This window comes from Pantherophis guttatus, chromosome 14 (genome assembly GCF_059756535.1).
Source record: "Pantherophis guttatus breed Tessera chromosome 14, ASM5975653v1, whole genome shotgun sequence".
NCBI classification, from domain to species: Eukaryota; Metazoa; Chordata; class Lepidosauria; order Squamata; family Colubridae; genus Pantherophis; species Pantherophis guttatus.
In genome coordinates this window covers 21017714-21037506 of record NC_142076.1, presented here as the reverse complement: position 1 = coordinate 21037506, position 19793 = coordinate 21017714, and the positions used below count along the sequence as shown (strand labels likewise).

The 19793-nt window shown below is 49.0% G+C and overlaps 2 protein-coding genes across 6 annotated transcripts in view; one reads left to right on the top strand and one right to left on the bottom strand.

Moving 5' to 3' along the window:
- Positions 1-5781, bottom strand: part of LOC117679547 (lysosomal alpha-glucosidase-like) — a 31822-nt gene extending 26041 nt beyond the window's left edge. Inside the window, exon 1 of one of the 3 annotated variants that reach the window (XM_034441567.3) lies at positions 5667-5781. The gene's annotated coding sequence lies outside the window, so the exon portion shown is untranslated. The remainder of the gene's footprint in view (positions 1-5666) is intronic. The other 2 variants (XM_060684034.2, XM_060684035.2) reach the window with 2 other exon arrangements.
- MAFK (MAF bZIP transcription factor K) lies at positions 635-16180 on the top strand. Of its 3 annotated transcripts, none has more exons than XM_034441570.3 (3): positions 635-759; positions 13411-13490; positions 15036-16180. In XM_034441570.3, the coding sequence occupies exons 2-3, from the start codon at positions 13455-13457 to the stop codon at positions 15468-15470; spliced, it is 471 nt and encodes a 156-aa protein (XP_034297461.1). In that variant the 5' UTR covers positions 635-759; positions 13411-13454; the 3' UTR covers positions 15471-16180. The 3 variants fall into 3 exon arrangements, with proteins under 3 accessions (XP_034297461.1, XP_034297459.1, XP_034297462.2); XM_034441568.3 differs by lacking the exon at positions 635-759 and adding an exon at positions 8397-8716; XM_034441571.3 differs by lacking the exon at positions 635-759 and adding an exon at positions 10380-10596.
- Positions 16181-19793: the final 3613 nt, after the last annotated feature.

Below are 19793 nucleotides of genomic sequence, written 5' to 3'. Positions count from 1 at the left end.
AATAATAACTGCAATTAGACACTTGCCATCAATTAAAATCTGCAAGGATCTTCAGATAGGCTGGGCAAAACTCCCTGGGGAGGGTGGAATTTAGGGCTCCAGGCAACATAGGCATCCAAGCAAGAGAAAAAATCCCCCTCCTTTTTTTTATTTTTTAAACCAGGGAGACCCTCCCGAGTTCATTCATGCCTTTCGACCACGCATTCCCACGCTTTCTCTTCCCCCCCAAGAATGAAATGCTGTGGGCGTGGCCAGGGGCGTGGCTAAAAGAGAACGACTCGCGATGCAGGGGGCGTGGCCTCCCCTCTCTCTCTCTCTCTCTCCACCTCGGACGTGAGGAAGCTCCCACCCCGAAACCAGACGGAGAACTCCGATTGGTTGGAAGCGCTCAAAATCAAAAGTCTGGGCGGGAAAAAAAAAAAAAGGAAGAACTGAGGGGGTGGAGGAGGAGGGGTTTCGCGCGCGCGTGTGTGATTGGTTCTTTTCTCCCCCTCCCTCTTTTTTTTTTTTTTTTCCTCCTGTTGTGGTTCCTCCGCTCATTCGCCGCACGCGCGCCAGGGAGGAGGCGGGGAGGCGAGGCTGCTGCCCAAAAGGGAGGGGGGGAAAAGGAGGAGGAGGAGGCGGCGCGCGCAGTTCCCCCCCTCATTGCCCCACCCCCACCCCGCTGACTCGCCCGTTGGCGGGGCTTTCCCGCCTCCGTCGCCTCAGAAGCCCCGCCGGGCAACGGCTGGTCGCCGGCTGAAGGCCCGAGCGCTCCAGGTGAGGCGACGGCGGGAACGGGGGGGAGGGAAAGCCGGAGAGGAGAGAGGAAACTGGGCGTGGTGGGATGGGGGAGTGTGAGGGAAGGAAGGAAAGCGAACACTCTCCGCTGAGGGGAAGCGAAGCGGCCTGGGCGGCGCCGCCTCTTTGGACGCGCGCGCTTGCGCAGACACGCGAGGGCGGGGCCTAAAGGTGGGTGGAGCGGAGGGGGCGGGGTTTTCTTGCCCCGCACGTGGCGGAGGCGAAGTCGAATTTGCTAGTCTTATTTCCGCATCACTTTTTCTCCCCACCCCCCATGGAATCGAATTAAACCTATTTTGGAAGCGGCTTCCCGGGGGGGGGGGGAGAAGCAAAAGATGAGCCTCCTTTTTGATGTCAATCCTCTGCGGGGCATCTGGGCACTTCGTGGAGACCTGGGGGGGGGGTGGACGGAGCCCCCCCTTCCCAGCCACCTGGTCAGCCCCCGCTGGGAAAGCGGAGCCCCGAGCCTAACCGGGCTTGGAGGGTCCGACCTGCTGGAGGAAGGGTGGTGGGAATACGGCTGTCGCGTGTCAGAAGCAGGCGGGGGGGGAGGGGGGCTTGTGTCGTTTGCAGGTGTGTATAGATATAGAGCCTTGGTGGTGCAGCGGACTAAGTGCTGTTAAGTAGCACTTAGCTGCCTGCAATTACTGCGAGTTCAAATCTCACCAGGCTCAAGGTTTGACTCAGCCTTCCCATCCTTCCGAGGTAGATAAATTGAGGACCCGGATTGTGGGGGGGGCAATAAGCTGACTTTGTAGAAACACTGCTTAGGGGGGCGGGCAAAAGCCCTAATAAACAGGTATATACAAAAGAATGAAGGCTATTGCTATAAGTGCATTGTAAGCCGCCCTGAGTCTTCGGAGGAGGGCGGCATTATAAATTGAACTAATAATAATAATAATATGTGGGGAGCCGGTTTGGGTGACCTGGTATCGTGTGAGGGGGACTTTGGGGGCGTCACGGGTGGGTGGGGGGGAGCAGCTTTTCCGGCGAAGTGGGGGAGGGGTGTTGTGTGAACGGGGCTCCTGCGGGTCAGGGTCCCTCCTTGGAAAGGAAGTTTCTTTGGACAAGGAGGGGCGAGGAAACTGCTCTTTTCTTTAATGCAGGGGTCTTTATACTTGGCAACTTTAAGAGTTGTGGGCTTCAACTCCTGGTTGAAGACCCCTGCTTTAATAACTTTCCAAAGGCGACCCCACTCCCCCCCCGCCCCTTCCCAAAGGACCAGGCCAGCCCTGCACCTTACCGAGCATTAGAGGCACTTCCCTCCCCCCCCTTCGGTATCTACCTGGCATCTAGAGGGTATTTCTTCATTTATATATAAATATATGCAACCCTGCTTTGTCTCGGGGCATTGTACATGCAGGAAAATGCATCCTTAAGCACCTAATGATTAACTACAGGTAGTCCTCGACTTACAACCGCTCATTTAGTGACATTCAAAGTCACGGCGGCACTGAAAAAAGTGACTGATGACCGTTTTCACACTTGTGACCTTTGCGGCATCCCCTTGGTCATGTGATTTGCATTTGGCTGCTTGACTCACATTTAGGACGGTGGCCGTGTCCCGGGGTCATGTGATCACCTTTTGCGACCTTCTGACAAGCACAGCCAATGGGGAAGCCAGGTTCACTTCATAACCGGGTTAACTAATTTACCGACTGCAGTGATTCCCGTAGGAAATGTGACAAGGAAGGTGGTTAAATGGGGCAAAACCCGCTTAACAAATTTTTCCCTTAGCAACATAAATTCTGGAGTCCATTGTGGTCGTAAGTCGAGGACTACCTGTACTGCTGTAACCCTGTTCTTTTAGCCAACAGGTGTTTTTAGGGAAGGCTATAAATTCTCCAAAAGGGAAACGGTGGCTCAGTGGCTAAGACACTGAGCTTGTCAATCGAAAGGTCGGCAGTTCAGCAGTTTGAATCCCTAGTGCCGCGTAAGGGGGTGAGCTCCCATGACTTGTCCCAGCTTCTGCCAACCTAGCAGTTTGAAAGCACCTAAAAAATGCAAATAGAAAAATAGGGACCACCTTTGGTGGGAAGGTAACAGCGTTCCGTGCGCCTTTGGCATTGAGTCATGCTGGCCACATGACCACGGAGACGTCTTTGGACAGTGCTGGCTCTTCGGCTTTGAAACGGAGGTGAGCACCGCCCCCTAGAGTCAGGAACGACTAGCACATATGTGCGAGGGGAATCTTTACCTTTACCTTACAAACTCCCCTCTTGTTCTAAGCCAGGACATTGATTGAATAAGCCACCAATTCATGAGATAAAAACGTTTCCTACATCTCGGTGACCCGACTTACCAGCCCACCAAGCCATAATCAAGGCACAAGGAAATGCAGCTGGCTTGCAAATTTGGTTGGTCTGAGAGAAGGATTTCCCCTCCAGTAAAAGCATGGCAGCCAGATCTGAGTTTTTCTTGTACCAGTCTGTGTTTATCTACAGTGATATACACTAATACTACTTTGTGTCAGGATACTACCTGCATCCATAAACAAACACTTAACTGTCACTCCTTTTGTAGCATATGAATCTAGACTGCTGGTATTATTTTCCAGAGCAAGCCTAGGCCTGCATTTAAGAGCCATAAACTTAATTTATGCTTTTTTGCCCTTATCTGTTGCTACTGGAATTTCCCTCTCCTCGGGACAAAATCAGTTAAAACCTGGGAAGCCCCTGGCTTCAAACCTCACCTCCGTCCTGCAAAAATAACACACAATAAAACCACCTTAAAGAACTGCCGTAATATGAAGGGGGGGGGGGAATAACCACCTTCCCACAAAGAAGGGCTCTGGGTGGCTGGGGTTGCAATGGGATTTTTCAACCTTTCCATTTGTGTGGACAGATAGTCCTTATAAAATAGCGGCTTACGACCATAATTGAGACTAAAATTTCTGCTGTTAAGTGCGTTTTGCTCCATTTTACGACCTTTCTTGCCACTGTTGTTAAGTGAATCCGGCTTCCCCGTTGACCTTGGTTGTCAGGAGGTCACAAAAGGGGACATTGCAACCATCATAAATAGGAACCTGTTGCCAAGCACCTGAATTTTGATGGCGTGATCATGGGAATGCTGCAAAGCTCATAGCCTAAGTCACTTTTTTCGGTGCTGTTGTAACTTTGAACGATCATTAAATGGACCGTTGTAAGTCGAGGGCTACCTGTACTGGCTCCCAGAATCCCACCATTCCTGAGGCTTCTGGGAAGTTGGTCCCCCCTCCCAATCTGTAAGGGAAGGGGGCTAGATTGCATAAGGCTGTGATGGTTGCAACACTGCAAAGTCTGTGTTGACCAGTGGCCGCCTGAGCTAAGAAAGGTCTACCTCCAGATAGATGTAGATAGATCTATTCTAGAAGTTGTAAAATTGGTGGTTTTCTAGTGCGTAATTGGCTGGCAAGATTTGAACGATTAGGAATTGATTTGGAAAGTTTGAGGGGTTGCCCTCAGAAGGGAATTTTACACATGTTGAATGAATCAGCAGAGCATCATATTCGTGGTAGGAGACGCTTCTGAGTCATTGTATTTTTACTTTTCGTTTGGCACATACATGCACGCTTCTGTCTCTATTCCATCCAACTGCTTCAAGAAGCCATTCAGTGCATTCTACCTCCATGCTCCCTACCAACATGCATCGGCAGGCATCGGGCATTCGGAGAAGACATGCAGCAGGTATGGGGTTGTGGGGGTGGGGGGGCAGTTGCTTGAACTGGATGCTGCAGCGGAGTGGCCGGTTGCAAAAATAGCAGGGCCTTTCCTGTTCTCCAAAGGAATTTGTCACTCTCGATATTAGCAACTGGAGGTACTTTCACGAAAAACAGCTCAACTCTGAATTCTAACGGAGGAACCGATGCTTAATTCTCGGCTTCCGTGTGGCCACCTATGAGGCTATCCAAGTTCTCACAAGGTCTTGATTTCATGATTAACGATGAAAGATGCTTCTCCAAACTGGGAGATGGGCTCGCTGGTTAGACTGGGCTAGAGGTGGGCATCTTAGTGGCCCCCACAAGAGACCCGTCAATGCCTAGTTTGCTCAGAGAGAAACTTGCCTGCTTCTTTGATGTTTTTGCTCAAACCAAGTTACTTACTCGTAACCTCCTTACAGGCCGATTAACCCAAAGGCTCCCCTTCTACTTTCTCCAGATTGAATGGAAATAAAGTATAGGAAAGTCCTCAACATACGATCGCAGTTGAGGCCAAAATCGACGTTGCTAAACGAGACATCCGTTAAGTGAGCTTTGCCCCCATATTACGACTTTTCTCGCCACGGTTGTTAAGTGAATCATTGCAGTTCAGTTAGTATCCCGGCTGTCAATCTGGCTTCCCATTGAAGACCCTCAGCAATTGGGAGGGGGTTGCTCTCCATAAGGAGTTGAGACCGTGTGTGTGTGTGTGTCTGCAGCACAATTTGGGGGGGGGGGAGCTAAATCCACACGGTGCAAAAAAACAATGCCATGAATTCTGAGAGATCAGGCGCCCTGAGAGGGAGGAATTCCCCAGCTTGTGAGATGAATCGCTTCCAAAGATGAAATCATTTCAGTTCTGATGTCTTTTCTTTCTCCCTCCTTCTCTGTCTCTCCTTTCAAAGCTAAGAAAGGGGCCCAGTAGAGACTGTTTGAATATATAATTAGCCCAAACTTCTCTATGGCAAGGACAAGCAGTAGATACCAGAGAGGAAAACTCTGTTTTTGCTGCCTTATCAAAATAAAGGGGGGGCTCAGAAGAAGATAGAAACACAACTATCGAGCATTTCACAACCTCTTGGGGTGGGAAGTTTGGAACAGCTTCCTTTTTTCTTTTACGTGAAAAAAGAAAATTTTAAGGTCCTCTGCAGTCCCGTTCAAGCGACTGACCCCAGCCAGCCTGCTGGGATGTAATATTGAATTCATTTACCTTTCTGCCTCGGCACTGATGAAAGCTGCAGCTTGCTTGTTTTGTTCCCTGTGTTTTCTCAACGCCCGAGAAATCTTCCTCCTTGCAGTCACTTCCTAAACATGATGGACCGGATGTTACCCAGCGGCAGCTGGCGGTATCAGCAGGGCTTTGCGCAAATTATAATTAACCCTGTTTTGTACTTTGGAGAGAGCCTGAGCAGAGAAAAGCGGAGCTCTGCTTGGGACAGAAACAACAACAATAATAATAATAATACCACCAGTCAATGGTATTTGCGATGCATTTTTGAATGTTCAGTTGACTTGAGTTTCATGTTTAATGAATAAAGTATATAATAATAATACCACTGACTGGTTCTAATGGTTGATAAGGGTTGCTGCCAGCGTCCGAGGTATCAACCAAGTATCTTCTTAAAATATACGATGTTCCGAGTAGCGCAATTTTTTGCAGTTCCGCTGGTGTTATTGCAGGAAGCTGCAATTTCTTGATGTGTTTTGTAAAATTCTTGGACATGGTACCAAGTGCCCCGATGACAATGGGTACATTTTTAAATGTTCAGTTGACTGAGTTTCATGTTTAATGAATAAAATAATAATAATAATAACTACAACAATAATAATAATATAATCTTTATTCAAGAATTTTATAAAACACTTCAAGAAATTGCAGCTTCGTGCAATAACACCAGCGGAACTGCAAAAAACTCTGCTACTTGGAAGATCGCATATTTTAAGAAGATACTTGGTTGATACCTAGGATGCTGGCAGCAACCCGTATCCAACCATCAGCACCAGTCAGTGTGATACATTTGTAAATGTTCAGTTGAGTTTCATGTTTAATGAATAAAAGATAATAATAATAATAATAATAATAATAATAATAATAATAATAATACACTTGCCTTTACCATAGATGGAAGCTTTGGAAAAAAGATGTTTTGGGAAGGCTACTTGGGGGCAGGGCAAGGTGGATTTTGGTACAGGTTCTTGCTCATCCTTTCCCAGCTCAATGTGTTTCATACTCATTTGGGACTACAGTTTCCATTGGCCCCTGCTGGGAGCGAGAGTTGGTTCAAGTTAGTTTTTTACATGCGAAAGATCCAGGAAAGCTCATTTAAAGCAGGAATGCCGGAAAGGTCTCCAATGCATAAAACGTGCTTTAGGTTTTCATCCTTTTGCAATCTCGGTCGAGGATTGAGAGAGAAGAAATAGCCCTTCGCTCCTGACACAAGAGGTTATGAGAGATGGCGTTAATGGGAGCCTGCGTTACTAATGACACATTAGCCAGCAGGATTTCATTTGGATATTTGTAGGATCTGCAGCTTGTTTCCCCTTTGGCAAAGGGAGCTTCGAAACACCTCTGCTGGTGGTGCGCCTTGTGTGGCTAATACATCACCTGTGAATCCAGGTAGTCAGGTTAATTGCCTAAACGACGGTTGTGCAGTAGCCTTCCCCGATCTCCGTTTGCCTGAAGCACAGCCGTTCCTCCTTCCTTCCTTCACTGCTTCGCCGTCCTTGTTATCCAAAGCGGCTGCAGCATCGGCATAGCTTTTCCCCACGGAAGGCTCTCCGATCATTGTCCAGAAATCGCAAGAGAGAAAACTGCGCCTTGGCAAAAGTCCCTTTCAGTCTGGTGGTCCCTGACCCTCCCTCTGTGGTGGGTTTCTTCCCCTGCTGGCTCTCATCACAGGGAGGACGCAGGCTGTCCGGATGAATCCACTTTCACCCTCTGTGACTCGCCTGCTGTTCGAATTTCCCCGTTCCTGTTTATGCATATACAGGTAGTCCTTGGCTTATGACCTCAGTTGAGTCCAAAACCTCTGTGGCATGCTTAAAATCAGATAGAAACAGGTCAAAGCAGTTTAAAGAAAAGAAGCTCAGAAACAAGAACACTGTAGCAGGGGTCTCCAACCTTGGCAACTTGAAGAATTCTGGGAGTTGAAGTCGGCCAGGCTTCAAGTTGCCAAGGTTGGAGACCCCTGCACTATAGAATACTATAGAAATATTTGTTAAGTGGAATAGAAATAAATAATACAAAGGAGAGCTATTGCTTTGTGGTGTCCCGAAGGCAATCACATTCTTTCAGACTGGCCTTATTGAATGCCACCTGTAGATATTTCTATTTCGGGGCAAAATTTTGAGTAGATTTTGCTAGCAGGTAGGAGAGCAAAAAAGCATCCATAAAGCTCAGTGTGTTAAAATTGCAACAGGTGGGACCCAAAGGCAGGAGACCGTTGTCCGAAGACCCTAGAAATATGAACAAATGGGGTGGGATTGTGGAGAGGGGGGGGGGGAAGCACAGGAACTCAATCTGCATTGGTGGCACTTTTCTCCCGGACACCGAGTGTGTTTACACACCATCTTTTTCTATTGGTTGGGTGGTTACGTTGCGGGGAGAGCCAGGCCTTTGAAGATTTCCCTGGTCAAAGATCAGGAGGATTTTTTTGTTTTAATGCAGGGCCCGAATTTTGCTTCATTTTCTCTCCCCCCCCCCCCCCACTTTTAACTTATTTATTTTTCAACGTGTTTTTGAAGTTCCCTTTTCTGGCACAACCGCCAAGTCCGGTGGAGGAGGAGGGTGGAGGAGCGTCTTGCCTTTTGCCTTCTAGGGGTTGGGGAGGGGGGAGGGCCGGGGCGGGCAGGCCGACCAGGGGGAGGAGAAGGAAGTGTTGCTGGCTCTCTGGGAATGTGAGCTGTTCCCCCACTCTGTAAACAGCTGGTGACTCATTGCATAGCTATGGCACTGGAGCGATGCGTATGCTAAGCCATGCTGCGTGTGTGCGCCTACCCCAGGATAAGGAAGAACGGTGTCCACCCGCCTGGCTCTCGGAAAGGATTCCCGGAGAGACCCCCGCCCGTCCACGCCCCCGCTCTGCACCCTGGCCTCGGCTGCCTGCAGGTGCCTCCTTCCCCCCACCCCACCCCCCGAGGAGGGGTCCCAACCTTGAGCGGGCTCCTGGGACGCCCGGCAATCGCCTCCAAACATGAGGGCAGGAGAGGACAGCTGTAAAGGAATGAACAAGAGTCTGGGAAAAGCTTTGCAAGTCCAAGGTAATCCTTCTCTTGCTGCCCACCCCCCACTCCTCCTCCTCTTCTTCCTCCTCTGCCTTGCTTCATCGTCTTTTCCCCGTTACGTGGCTGCCTTGCAACTTTCGCACCTGGTGCCCCTGGCCCCAGGGCCCTCGGCTCCTTTGCAGGAAGCCAAGCATGGCGTGGCCACCTTTGCCCCCCCCCTTTCCCCCTCCCCATGCTCCCAGGCTGTGCTTGCCCTGAATGACACCCTGCCGTGGTCCTTCCACGTGTGAAGTTCAGGCTGTTTGCATTCTAGGAAGCGCTGAGCAGCTCCAGGGAGCCGTGGGCATCCTGACGGTTTTCGGTGAACAAAAAACCCCCCCCCCACACCTCTCTTGTCCTGCTTTGCCTTCCTTCTCTCTCTTCGCACAGGGTTTCTGCTGCATTCTCACTTCGCTCTGCCTGCCTGCTCCAAACCTTGGTTAAGAATCTGGGGGGGCTGGGTGGGGGGGGAAGCTTCTGCTAGTTCTGTTTCTGTGCAGTTAAGCTTTGAAAGTGAAACAAGCCACGATGGTAGAACGCTGCCCTGAGATCCTTTGGCTTGGTTTGGTGTGTGGGGAATGTGTGGGGACAAGGTTTCCTTTGCTTAGTAAGCAGAAAGGAGGCAGGTTCTCCCTTCTCGGATGGTTGTATTGTTTCTCTGTTTCTTTTTTTAAAAAAAATGGGGGGGGGGCGTTGCAGAGGCGTGGTGGGGCAGCTCTGAGGGGCCGAGGAGGAAGGGCTGGACGAGGGGATGTTAGAAAACTTGCCCCTCCACCTCCCAAGGCAAGAGCCACAGACCCTCCCTCCCCCCCGGTTCCAGTTTTGTGCTCTTCGCTTGAGGATGAGGATGGTGAATGGTGCTGATTGCCACAAGTCAAGCCAGGAGCCACTCGGGCTGAGCCAGCCAACAACAACCCCACCCCCATCCTCTCCCCCCCCTTTCTCTTTCTCCCCCCCATGCATCCTAAAAGGCATGGATTTGTTGTCTCTCTCTGTCTCTCCCCCCCCTCCCCAATGCCTTTGCACAGAGATGACCCCAAGTCATGATTTGCTTTTGGGCTTCTCTTGTTTCCATGGTTACCATCTCAGGGTTGGCTACTTTCCCAAGGTCACCATAGCAACTATCGGAAGGAAATCATGCTTGGGATGCTTTGGCTAGATGTCGTCTTCTCCTTTTTTTAAAAAAATTTTTTTGTTTTATTTTATTTTTGGTAATGATTAGAACGCGTGACATTCCGTAGACGTGCATGGAGAACCAGGGTTTCCATTGCCACCAGCCCAGCCTTGTTTGCTTCTTGGACGGGTGGGTGGCGGCCCGGGGAGGGAAGACCCTCCTGTCCGACGGTCTCCCATGTCTGGCACTGCAGCCTCCCCGAGCCTGTGCTTCCTAGGCACGTCAGCTTTTCATGTTCGAGCCTGGCTGGTGTGGCCTAAGCTGGCGGGGAGAAGGAAGCCACTGTGATGTCACAGCTGCATTGCCCTCTCCATCGGTGAGGGCTCTCTGAAGCTGCTCCAAGGGTGTCATCCTTCTCTTCCTCCTCCTCCTCCTCCTCCGTGCAGTGTGATGCAGGTGAAGGCTCTGCGCTGAAGTCTAGACAGTCGGTCTCGGAAGTAGTTGAGAGTACCTGAGGCGAGAGTGAAGGGCAGCCGGAGAGCGCGGAGGGGCATTGCTGCTGGGTCACTTCTCCCCTTGCTGGAAGACCAGAGGGGGCTCCTTCCTTCAGCCAGTGGGCTGAGACGATGTCAGCCCAGTAAGGAAAGGGGTGCCTTGTTTTCTCTGCTCATGAGAACCTCCCCCCCCCTCTGCTTCATCCTCGCCTTCTCATCTGTCGATTCGTGCTGCCTTGCAAAGAACGGGTCGCTCAGCAGCTTAACAGGTGGGCCTGGGAAGAGGTAGGGGACTTTTCGGTCTTTGAGGAGCCAGGAAGAGAATGAGGTTGGTGGGTTGTTTGTTTTTGTGTTTTTTTTAACGATGGCATGGGATGAGGGTGAAGTTGGGGTTGGGTTTTGGAGGTGGCATTCTCCTGCTTTGGAGAAAAAAAGCACAGAAAGCAAACTTGGGGCTAGCTTTATAGAGGTTTGGAAAAAAAGGGAAATTGGCTTTTTGGAGGAGCCGCTCCGAACGAACCGAATCCCTGGATGAACTGAATTCTTCTGGATCCAGGAATTCCATCTCTTAAAACTCCGGGTCCGGGCGAGGGATCAAGATTCAAACGGCCATCTGTTTTCAAAGCCAGGATGAGGAAACAGCCTTTCTGGGTGGCTGGTGGTTAAAATGTGCCGTTACGCTGGGAAGTCATCTGAGGACTCCAGGTTCAACAGTGTGGAAAGTCTAGCCTAGCTTGCGGTGTGAAAGTCAGGAAAGACTGGCCGAATAATTCTGGAGGATATGGGGAAAGCTTGGCAGAAATCTCATTAAACTCCTGCTGCCATCATTCCTCCTCTCTCTTTTCATTACGGCACCCCAGATGGGAGATAAGGGGAAGAAGCGCTATTCTCATAGAAGCTGCTTTTAAAAGAAAGAAACGCCGTCATTATTATGAGTTGGTTGATGAAGTCTCTTGCTTGTTTGCATCTTGTAATACAACAGTTCATTTAGTGACCACTCAAAGTCACAATGTCTCTGAAAAAAGTGACTTATGACTGTTTTTCACACATAGCGACCACTGCAGCATCCCCATGGTCACGTGATCACAATTCAGACCCTTGGCAAATGACTCATATTTATGACGGTCGCAGTGTCACGTGATCCCCTTTTGCGACCTCCTGACAAAGTCGATGGGGAAGCCAGATTCGCTTAGCAAACCGGGTGACTAACTTAACAACTACAACTTAACGACGGTGGCAAGAGAAGTCGTAGCATGGGGCACAACTCAGCAACCTAAATTTTGGGCTCCATTCTGGTCGTAAGTTGAGGACTACCGGTAGTCCTAATGGATGAGAATGTTCCTATGGAAGTCCAGGATCCTGAGACATTGGTGGTGGATTGAGTGGCTGGGGAGGTAAAGTTTAGAAGGCAGATTTTTTAAAACAGCAACCTCCCCCAGCACCTGGATGAAACGACGTATCTGGATCCGTTCCAGTCGGGCTTCAGGCCCGGGTACAGCACGGAAACGGCATTGGTCGCGTTGGTTGATGATCTCTGGAGGGCTCGGGACAGGGGGTGCTCCTCTGTCCTGGTCCTGTTAGATCTCCCAGCGGCTTTTGATACCATCGACCATGGTATCATGCTGCACCGGTTGGAAGAGTTGGGGGTGGGAGGCACTGTGTTGCGGTGGTTCTCCTCCTTTCTCTCTGACCGGTCGCAGTCTGTGTTGACAGGGGGACAGAGGTCGACCCCGAGGCCCCTCATATGTGGGGTGCCGCAAGGGTCGGTCCTCTCGCCTCTCCTGTTCAACATTTATGTGAAGCCGCTGGGCGAGATCATCCGTGGTTTCGGGGTGGAGTACCATCAGTACGCTGACGACACCCAGCTGTACATCTCCACCCCGGATCACCCCAACGATGCCCTTGAAGTGATGTCCCGGTGCCTGGAGGCCGTACGGATCTGGATGGGGAGGAACAGGCTCAGGCTCAACCCATCCAAGACTGAGTGGCTGTGGTTTCCGACGTCCCGATATAGTCAGTTGACGCCATCACTGACTATTGGGGGCGAATCATTGGCCCCCACGGAGAGGGCTCGCAACTTGGGCGTCCTCCTGGACTCACGGCTGTCTTTAGAAGAGCACTTGACGGCCGTGACCGGGAGGATTTTTCATCAGGTTCGCCTGATTCGCCAGTTGCGTCCCTTTCTGGATCGGGACTCTTTACGCACGGTCACTCATGCCCTTGTCACCTCCCGCCTGGACTATTGCAACGCTCTCTACATGGGGCTCCCCTTGAGGAGCACCCGGAGGCTCCAACTGGCGCAGAGTGCGGCCGCGCGGGTGGTAATGGGAGCGACATGGCGTTCCCATGTAACACCTCTCCTGCGCGAGCTGCACTGGCTCCCGGTGGTCTTCCGGGTGCGCTTCAAGGTTTTGGTTACCACCTTTAAAGCGCTCCATGGCTTAGGACCCGGGTACTTGCGGGACCGCCTACTACCACCAATAGCCTCCCACCGGCCGGTACGCTCCCATAGAGAGGGGCTTCTCCGGGTGCCGTCAGCCAAACAATGCCGACTGGCGGCCCCCAGGGGGAGAGCCTTCTCTGTGGGGGCACCTACTATCTGGAACGAGCTCCCCCCAGAGATACGGAGGATCCCGGATCTGCGCACCTTCCGCCGCGCCTTAAAGACCTTACTATTTCACCAGGCCGGCCTGGCCTAATTTTCCCCCTCTTTTATAAAAGATTTTTAAAATTTTAAATATTTTTTAGTATTTATATATTCAATTTTAAATTGGTTTTAAAAGTTTGGGGTTTTAAATTTGTCGGGGCCAAAATTATTTAATTTGATTTTATTCTATTTTTTAAATTTTGTATTGTATGTGTTTTTATTGTTTGGCTGTGCACCGCCCTGAGTCCTTCGGGAGTAGGGCGGTATAGAAATCTAATAAATAATAGTAATAATAATAATAATAATAAACCTTGTGTGAAATAGCACTGCCAGAACAGGTGCCTGTCTCCGTTTGAACGAAAATGCGTCATTCTCTTCTCTTGAGCTGATCCTTAGCCTGTTTTTTCTCTCCTCCTTTTCCCTCTTTTTTCTCCAGTTGCAATTTCTGAGCAATTCTGTCCAGGTGACTGTGTCCAGGTTATGACGACTAATCCAAAACCAAACAAAGCATTTAAGGTAAGGCTCAGATGGATATATTAATATATTAATATATTTATATATATATATATATATATATATATATATATATATAGATAGATAGATAGATAGATAGATAGATAGATAGATAGATAGATAGATAGATAGATAGATATAGATATATAGATATATATAGATATATAGATATATAGATATATATATATAATTAAAGTGGCATCTTCAGTGAACTGTTCAAGATGCCAACTCTTGGGTCCTCGCTGCCCTTGTCTACCCCTTTTCCAAAAGTCAGTCTGTGCCCCAAAAGTAAAATATGAGGGTGTCTATCTTGAAGATGAAAAGCTTTATTTGGCCACCAGAAACCTCCTTCACTTTTAACAAAATCAAGATGTCTCTAACTCTGGCTTGGTTATACAAATACTCTAAACACAAATTCCTCATCAGAGAGTTGGGGTACTGTTACGTGGGAATTATCTTAGGGATCCAGGAGGGGGAGAAAGAGATGCTACCTAAGAAAACAATTGGATAAGAGTGCAGAGCCCAGAGCTGCATAACATGCGGGGAAAGAGACTCAGAAAAGAATCTCCCTAACTTTTCAGGCTGAAAAACAGATGGCGGGAGATTTGTACTTTCTTACTTTCAAGATTCTGTTAACGTAGCCTTCTAATAAATTAAAATTAGCTCATGGGGTCATGTTTCCTGTCTGGTCTACAGAGGGTTGACAGTTGGCCACTTGTGCTAATTACAGAAGCAAGTCAGTTACGGAATAACATTAACTTCTTCAAAGTCATAATAACTGTAACGTTGAGTAATATCTTTATAAGTGAGGAGGAAGAGCCTTGGTGGCGCAGCTGTTAAAGTAGCACCAGCTGCCTACAATTACTGCGAGTTCAAATCTCACCAGGCTCAAGGTTGACTCAGCCTTCCATCCTTCCGAGGTAGGTAGAATGAGGACCCGGATTGTGGGGGCAATAAGCTGACTTTGAATAAAAAAAAAACAGAACACCGCTTGGGGGGGGGGCCCAAAAGCCCTACTAAGCAGGTATATACAAAAGTATGAAGGCTATTGCTTAACGCATTGTAAGCCGTCCTGAGTCTCCGGAGAAGGGCGGCATATAAATCGAACAAATAAATAAATAAATAAATAAATATTCCGAACGGAGGCTAAGAGGGAAATTGCAGGCACAAAACAGCAGTTTTGAGTCAAAGACGGATTACTACATCTCACGGACATAAAAATGTTAAGTTCGGGTTTTGTTTCCTTTGGATTCCAACTCAGAATTCCCAAAATAGCAGAATTGGTTCCTACAGGTTGGTCTTGACAGGGAGCACCTTGAACAGCTGAACACCTTGGAGCTTTTGGAGATTCTTTGGGGCGGCCCACACGAAATGCTTCCTAGTAGATGATCTGGTGGTCACGAAGGGGCAACCATGATCGGTAGAGCAGGGGCCTCCAACCTTGGCCACTTGAAGACTTATGGACTTCAAGTCCCAGAATTCCTCAGCCAACGCATGCTCTGACCTAGTGTGACATAATCACGAGTTTTGTCCTGTTGGTGTTCTTAGGTCAAGGAGGAGTCAGGAGAAAACGCCCCGGTGCTGAGCGACGATGAACTCGTGTCGATGTCTGTGCGGGAGTTGAACCAGCACCTGCGAGGTCTCACCAAAGAGGAGGTGATTCGCTTGAAGCAACGGCGGCGGACACTCAAGAACCGGGGCTACGCGGCCAGCTGCCGGATCAAGCGGGTGACCCAGAAGGAGGAACTGGAGAGGCAGCGGGTGGAGCTGCAGCAGGAGGTGGAGAAGCTGGCTCGGGAGAACAGCAGCATGAAATTGGAGCTGGACGCCTTGCGCTCCAAGTACGAAGCCCTGCAGACCTTTGCCCGCACCGTGGCCCGCGGCCCCATCACCCCCACCAAAGTAGCCACCACCAGCGTGATCACCATCGTGAAGTCCACCGAAATCTCCTCCAGCTCCGTGCCGTTTTCGGCAGCATCGTAATGTCCAAGGAGGAGAGAGAACTGCCTGCCTGGCTAGAAGAGAGGACTTTGCAGAGCCCGCTTTCTCTCTCGAATCAGACGTCCGTCTTTCCCCCCCCAAAAAGGAGCCAGCCAGCCACGTAGCGGCAGACTCTTCGAAGGGAAATTGAACCCGGCTGCTTTAACCTCTCGTTCAGTAAGCCCTTCGGGGCTGAAACTGAAATTCCGTATCTAGCCCTGCAGAAATCCGAAGGAGGCGCCTTGCACAGCTCTTCCTTGTGGTCTCCTTTTTAAGTCCCAATCGACACGAGGTATCGAAGGATATGTGTGCTAAATGAAAATTTCAAGCGGATAACATGGTAGAATCATCGAGCCATAGGGAAAAAAACATCTCTCTTCCTCTAGTTAGGAAAAAGAAAGGGAAAAAGCAGCCCCTCCATAGCTACGGGTGATCACGATTTTGGAACAGTTACTGCATCCACATTTTCATAGCCCCAGGTTTTTTCTCTCCACATTCAGAAAGCCCTGGTGAGGGAATGTTCACCTCGCCGTCCGGTCCCTGGTGCTGCTCCGTCCCCACTGGAGATCCTTTTGGTCAGGGGTCCAGCAAAACGGAACAGCGTCTACAATGCAAAGATGTCACTGAAGCTGCTTCCCATGATGTGCCTGTGAATTGGGTCTCCTTTTTGATGTGTTGGTGTGGCTTCCAAACAATACATTTTTGGTCTGTGTCATCATCCAGGTTCTACCGTATCGTAGGTGGAGGGAGGAAATGGGAAGCATACGGAGAGCAGGCAGTGTGGGGCTGGACTTGGTGGCTAGGTTGTGAGAGAGAAAAAAATATAATTTGCCAGAAGAGGAACTTATGGGAAAGGATAGCTCTATAAAATGATGCCTTTGAATCAGCATGACTTAGAAACATGAAAGGTTTGTAAATCAAAGACATGCCGGGGGAAAAAAGTGGGGGGGATTTTTTTTTGGGACAAGGAAGATTCAAAAAGAAATATGAATTCAAGCCACAGCCTTATCCGTAATATTTCTGCTGCCGCTGCTCTCTTGTTTTGGTGCTCTGTAACATCAAGAGATGTCAAAAGTGAACACGCAGTAAAAAGCAGAAAGAATTAGGTCTAAACACCTACAGGGAATTGGGCTCCTCAAGATAACGCTCGGCAAGCTCAAAGATAACGAATTTCAGAGAGGAACACGGGAAGGTTTAAAAGTTGGTACTTTGGGGGAAGGGGGTGTTTTGGAGACAAGTTAAATTGGGACGTGGTTCTGAGAAATAGGGAGAAAATCAGAGCTCGTCACCAGGGCGAGAAGGAGGGACGTAGGCTGCTGTTTGTGTGTATGTGCAAAGAATGAGACGTGCAGGTGTACTGAGTTTGCTCAGACGTGAGAAGGTTGTCCGTATGGAGAGCAGAGAAGAGAGAAAGCGGGTTTTGGATTTACGGAGAAGGCAGAGGAATGAAGGATGGTTAGAGTTGGGTCGCCAGTGAGGGCTGACAAAGAGAAAGGAAAGAAGGCTTGGAACTTGGAGTTGCGAGGCGAGTAAGTTGCCCTTTCAAAGTCCCTTTATGTGTCGTTTCTAGAGCAAAGGGGTTTCGAACTTGCAATCTGAGAACCGAAGCCTCAGATAAAGGTCCCTTCAGATGGGTCGGTAATAAAATTGCTGCCCCCTTCTGCTTAGCTGAAGCCAACCCACCAGAGATAAAATTCCAATTTTCTATCGGAAGCCGGGGATGCAACATTTACATGGTGGCACCGTCCAGTTGTTCTGCCTCACCCACATCATGTGGCGATCCAGGGCTGATTCCTGTTGCCCAGGCGCCCTTACATGTTTGCATCCTCCGTCTTGTCAAACGCATCCCCTCTATTGGGGTTGGATTTGAATTGGAGTCTTTGCTTCCCCAAATGCTAGCTTTTGTGGTGTCTTCTTGGGGTGTCTTAAAACTCCCACTTACGTTCCCTTGCAGCTAATACCGGTAGATTGTGACCTCTCTTCTGTGGGTGCATTCGTAATTGAAAGCAAATAAGGAAGAGTACGAAGGCCCTTAACCTCGGTGTAGGTGTTGGGGGTAACTGCATCCTGAGTGGAGTTACTGTGAATATAGCATTAGTCGGGTGCATGATCTTGTGTCACACCGTCAGCATATGCCAACCTCTTGGCACTTAATGCTCTTCTGTGCCATTCAGTAGTTTCGTGGTGAGGAGGGGGCTAATTTTGACTGCCAGATCAGGAAGAACGAGCAAAGCTAATGGCTGTGTGTCCACTTCGTTGGTTTCAGATTAACTCACATGTGAGGGTCTCCATAGCCCTCTTGAAGACCAGTTAACGTCTGGCGTTTATCCTTGCTACTTTAGACTCCCTCACAAAAAGTTTGAGGAAGAAAACGAATTGAGTTGCTTTATGTTGTTTTTCTCTGAAAATGTCCTTTGGAACACCCTGGGTTCTCTGCAAGCTTCCTGAATCCTTAAAAGCAGAGGAAGGGGTTAGATTGCACTGTCTGAGTTTCAGAAAATAAATGCCAGTGGCCCAAGTGGGCATAAGAATGTCGGAAATGTCGAATCCTCTCCTCTCCCCTCCGCGGCCAGCTGGAAGCTGAGCTCTGGAAAACGAGGGCCGAGTTAACTGGGCTCCACAAAGATGGAATAAATGTTTAGAGGTGCCTTCCCCAACCTGATGTCCCCCCAAATACGTCTCACTACAGCTCTCCTTGGCCCTTCTTCAACAAGGGCCACGATGTTCCTAGCTCCTGGTTGAAAGCTGCTGCATCTGAGGAAGACATGGACTATTGATGAAGGAAACTGCCCCGCCCATCTTAAATTATAACGATGCTCTTTCTGGATTGGCTGTGTGTCGATTGCCCTGCAACCCTTGGTCAGTTCCAGAAGAGGTCCTCCATTTTTTGTGTGATGCTTCCTTGTGACTGAGAAGGCTTCCCCTAGCTAGCCCATAGTTTTAGGAGATGGACAAGCAATAATGGACCTAGAAAGAATTCGATGGGAGGTGTTCTGGCAACTGTAGACCCACTGAAATTCTTGAGTGTATCCAAGGGAGCTCCAACCAGAGCGCCAGTTAACACCATCATGGTGGCCTTGAGTTGGTAAAAGCTACATGTGGGTTTATCCCCAGGGCAGAGGTCTTCAAACTTGGCAGCTTTAAGACTTGTGGACTTCAACTCCCAGAATTCTCCAGCCAGAGAATTCTGGGAGTTGAAGTCCACAAGTCTTAAAGCTGCCAAGTTTGAAGACCTCTGCCCTAGAGAGTTGCACCAGATTTTTTTTTTCTACTGTGGTTAGGACCCTTCACACATTGACCAACCTCTGTGCACTTTCTTCCTAGCAGCTGCGGACTCCTCGGCCGCCCCTGTCATGTGGGTGGCGCGTTGGAAGGGGAAGCCAATGGCTGATCATGGGACGATGAGGCCGTTGCACAGGACGAGGTGATAGTTGGACTTAACCGTCTGGTAGGGGAAAACACCTCTAAAGCAAGGAGTCCTCTGGACCTCCAAGTGTAGCCATCTTTGCTGCTTTTTTTGGAGAACGGAGAGTCGCTTCTGTGGGGTAAAAGCATCTCCCCCTCCTCCCCCCCTCCCTTGGGTTGGTGTCCATTTCCCTTGTAATCAGGCGTCGGAAGGCTTAAATCAGAATTAAAAGCTGTTGATACCATAGACATGGTAGGTAATCCATATTGGATATCAATTTAAGGGCCACTTGGAAATGTTTGAGAGACATATGCATATAGATACAGATATATGTGTGTGTGAGTGTGCGTGTATATATGGTTATATATACATACATACATATATATATAAATATATATAAAATAATTATATACATTTTACCATACAGGTTCTTTTTGTAAGAGATACGTGTAATATTGTTGGTTATCTTATTTAAATCTATCTATCTACCAGTTTCCAAAAAAAAAAAAAAAAGGGACAGGAGGGACTTAAGAATTGGTGCTTGTTTTCTGTGCAGAGGTCTCCAACCATGGCCACTTTTAAGACTTGTGGGCTTCTGGGAGTTGAAGTCATAAACTGGCCCAGGTTGGAGATGCTTGCGTTGATGGATGCTCGGAGCCTGGAAGTGTTTTTCTCTCCACAATTCCCCTTCCAGAAGGATGGAAGGACCGGAAAGGGAGTAGAACGCCCCGTCCATCACCCCAAGAAAGCCCAGAGAGCAGATAATCTCCTTTCTTTCACCCTCCTCCTTTTTTTTTTCCCCCTGTCTTTAGGGACTCCTCTCACCACAAAGCTTTGGGAAGAAACACAACTCCGTGTTGTGTGCAAAACCACTGCCTCCTGTTAAAAATGCACATTTTTCTGTTTTGTTTTTTTTTAAT

What these genes read in the sequence shown, in the direction of transcription:
- MAFK (XM_034441571.3), top strand. Translation starts at nt 10,503, where the DNA reads ATGAGAACCTCCCCCCCCCTCTGCTTCATCCTCGCCTTCTCATCTGTC. An exon ending in GTCGCTCAGCAGCTTAACAG is followed by an intron (nt 10,597 to 13,410) that starts GTGGGCCTGGGA and finishes TTTTTTCTCCAG; the next exon opens with TTGCAATTTCTGAGCAATTC. An exon ending in AACCAAACAAAGCATTTAAG is followed by an intron (nt 13,491 to 15,035) that starts GTAAGGCTCAGA and finishes TGGTGTTCTTAG; the next exon opens with GTCAAGGAGGAGTCAGGAGA.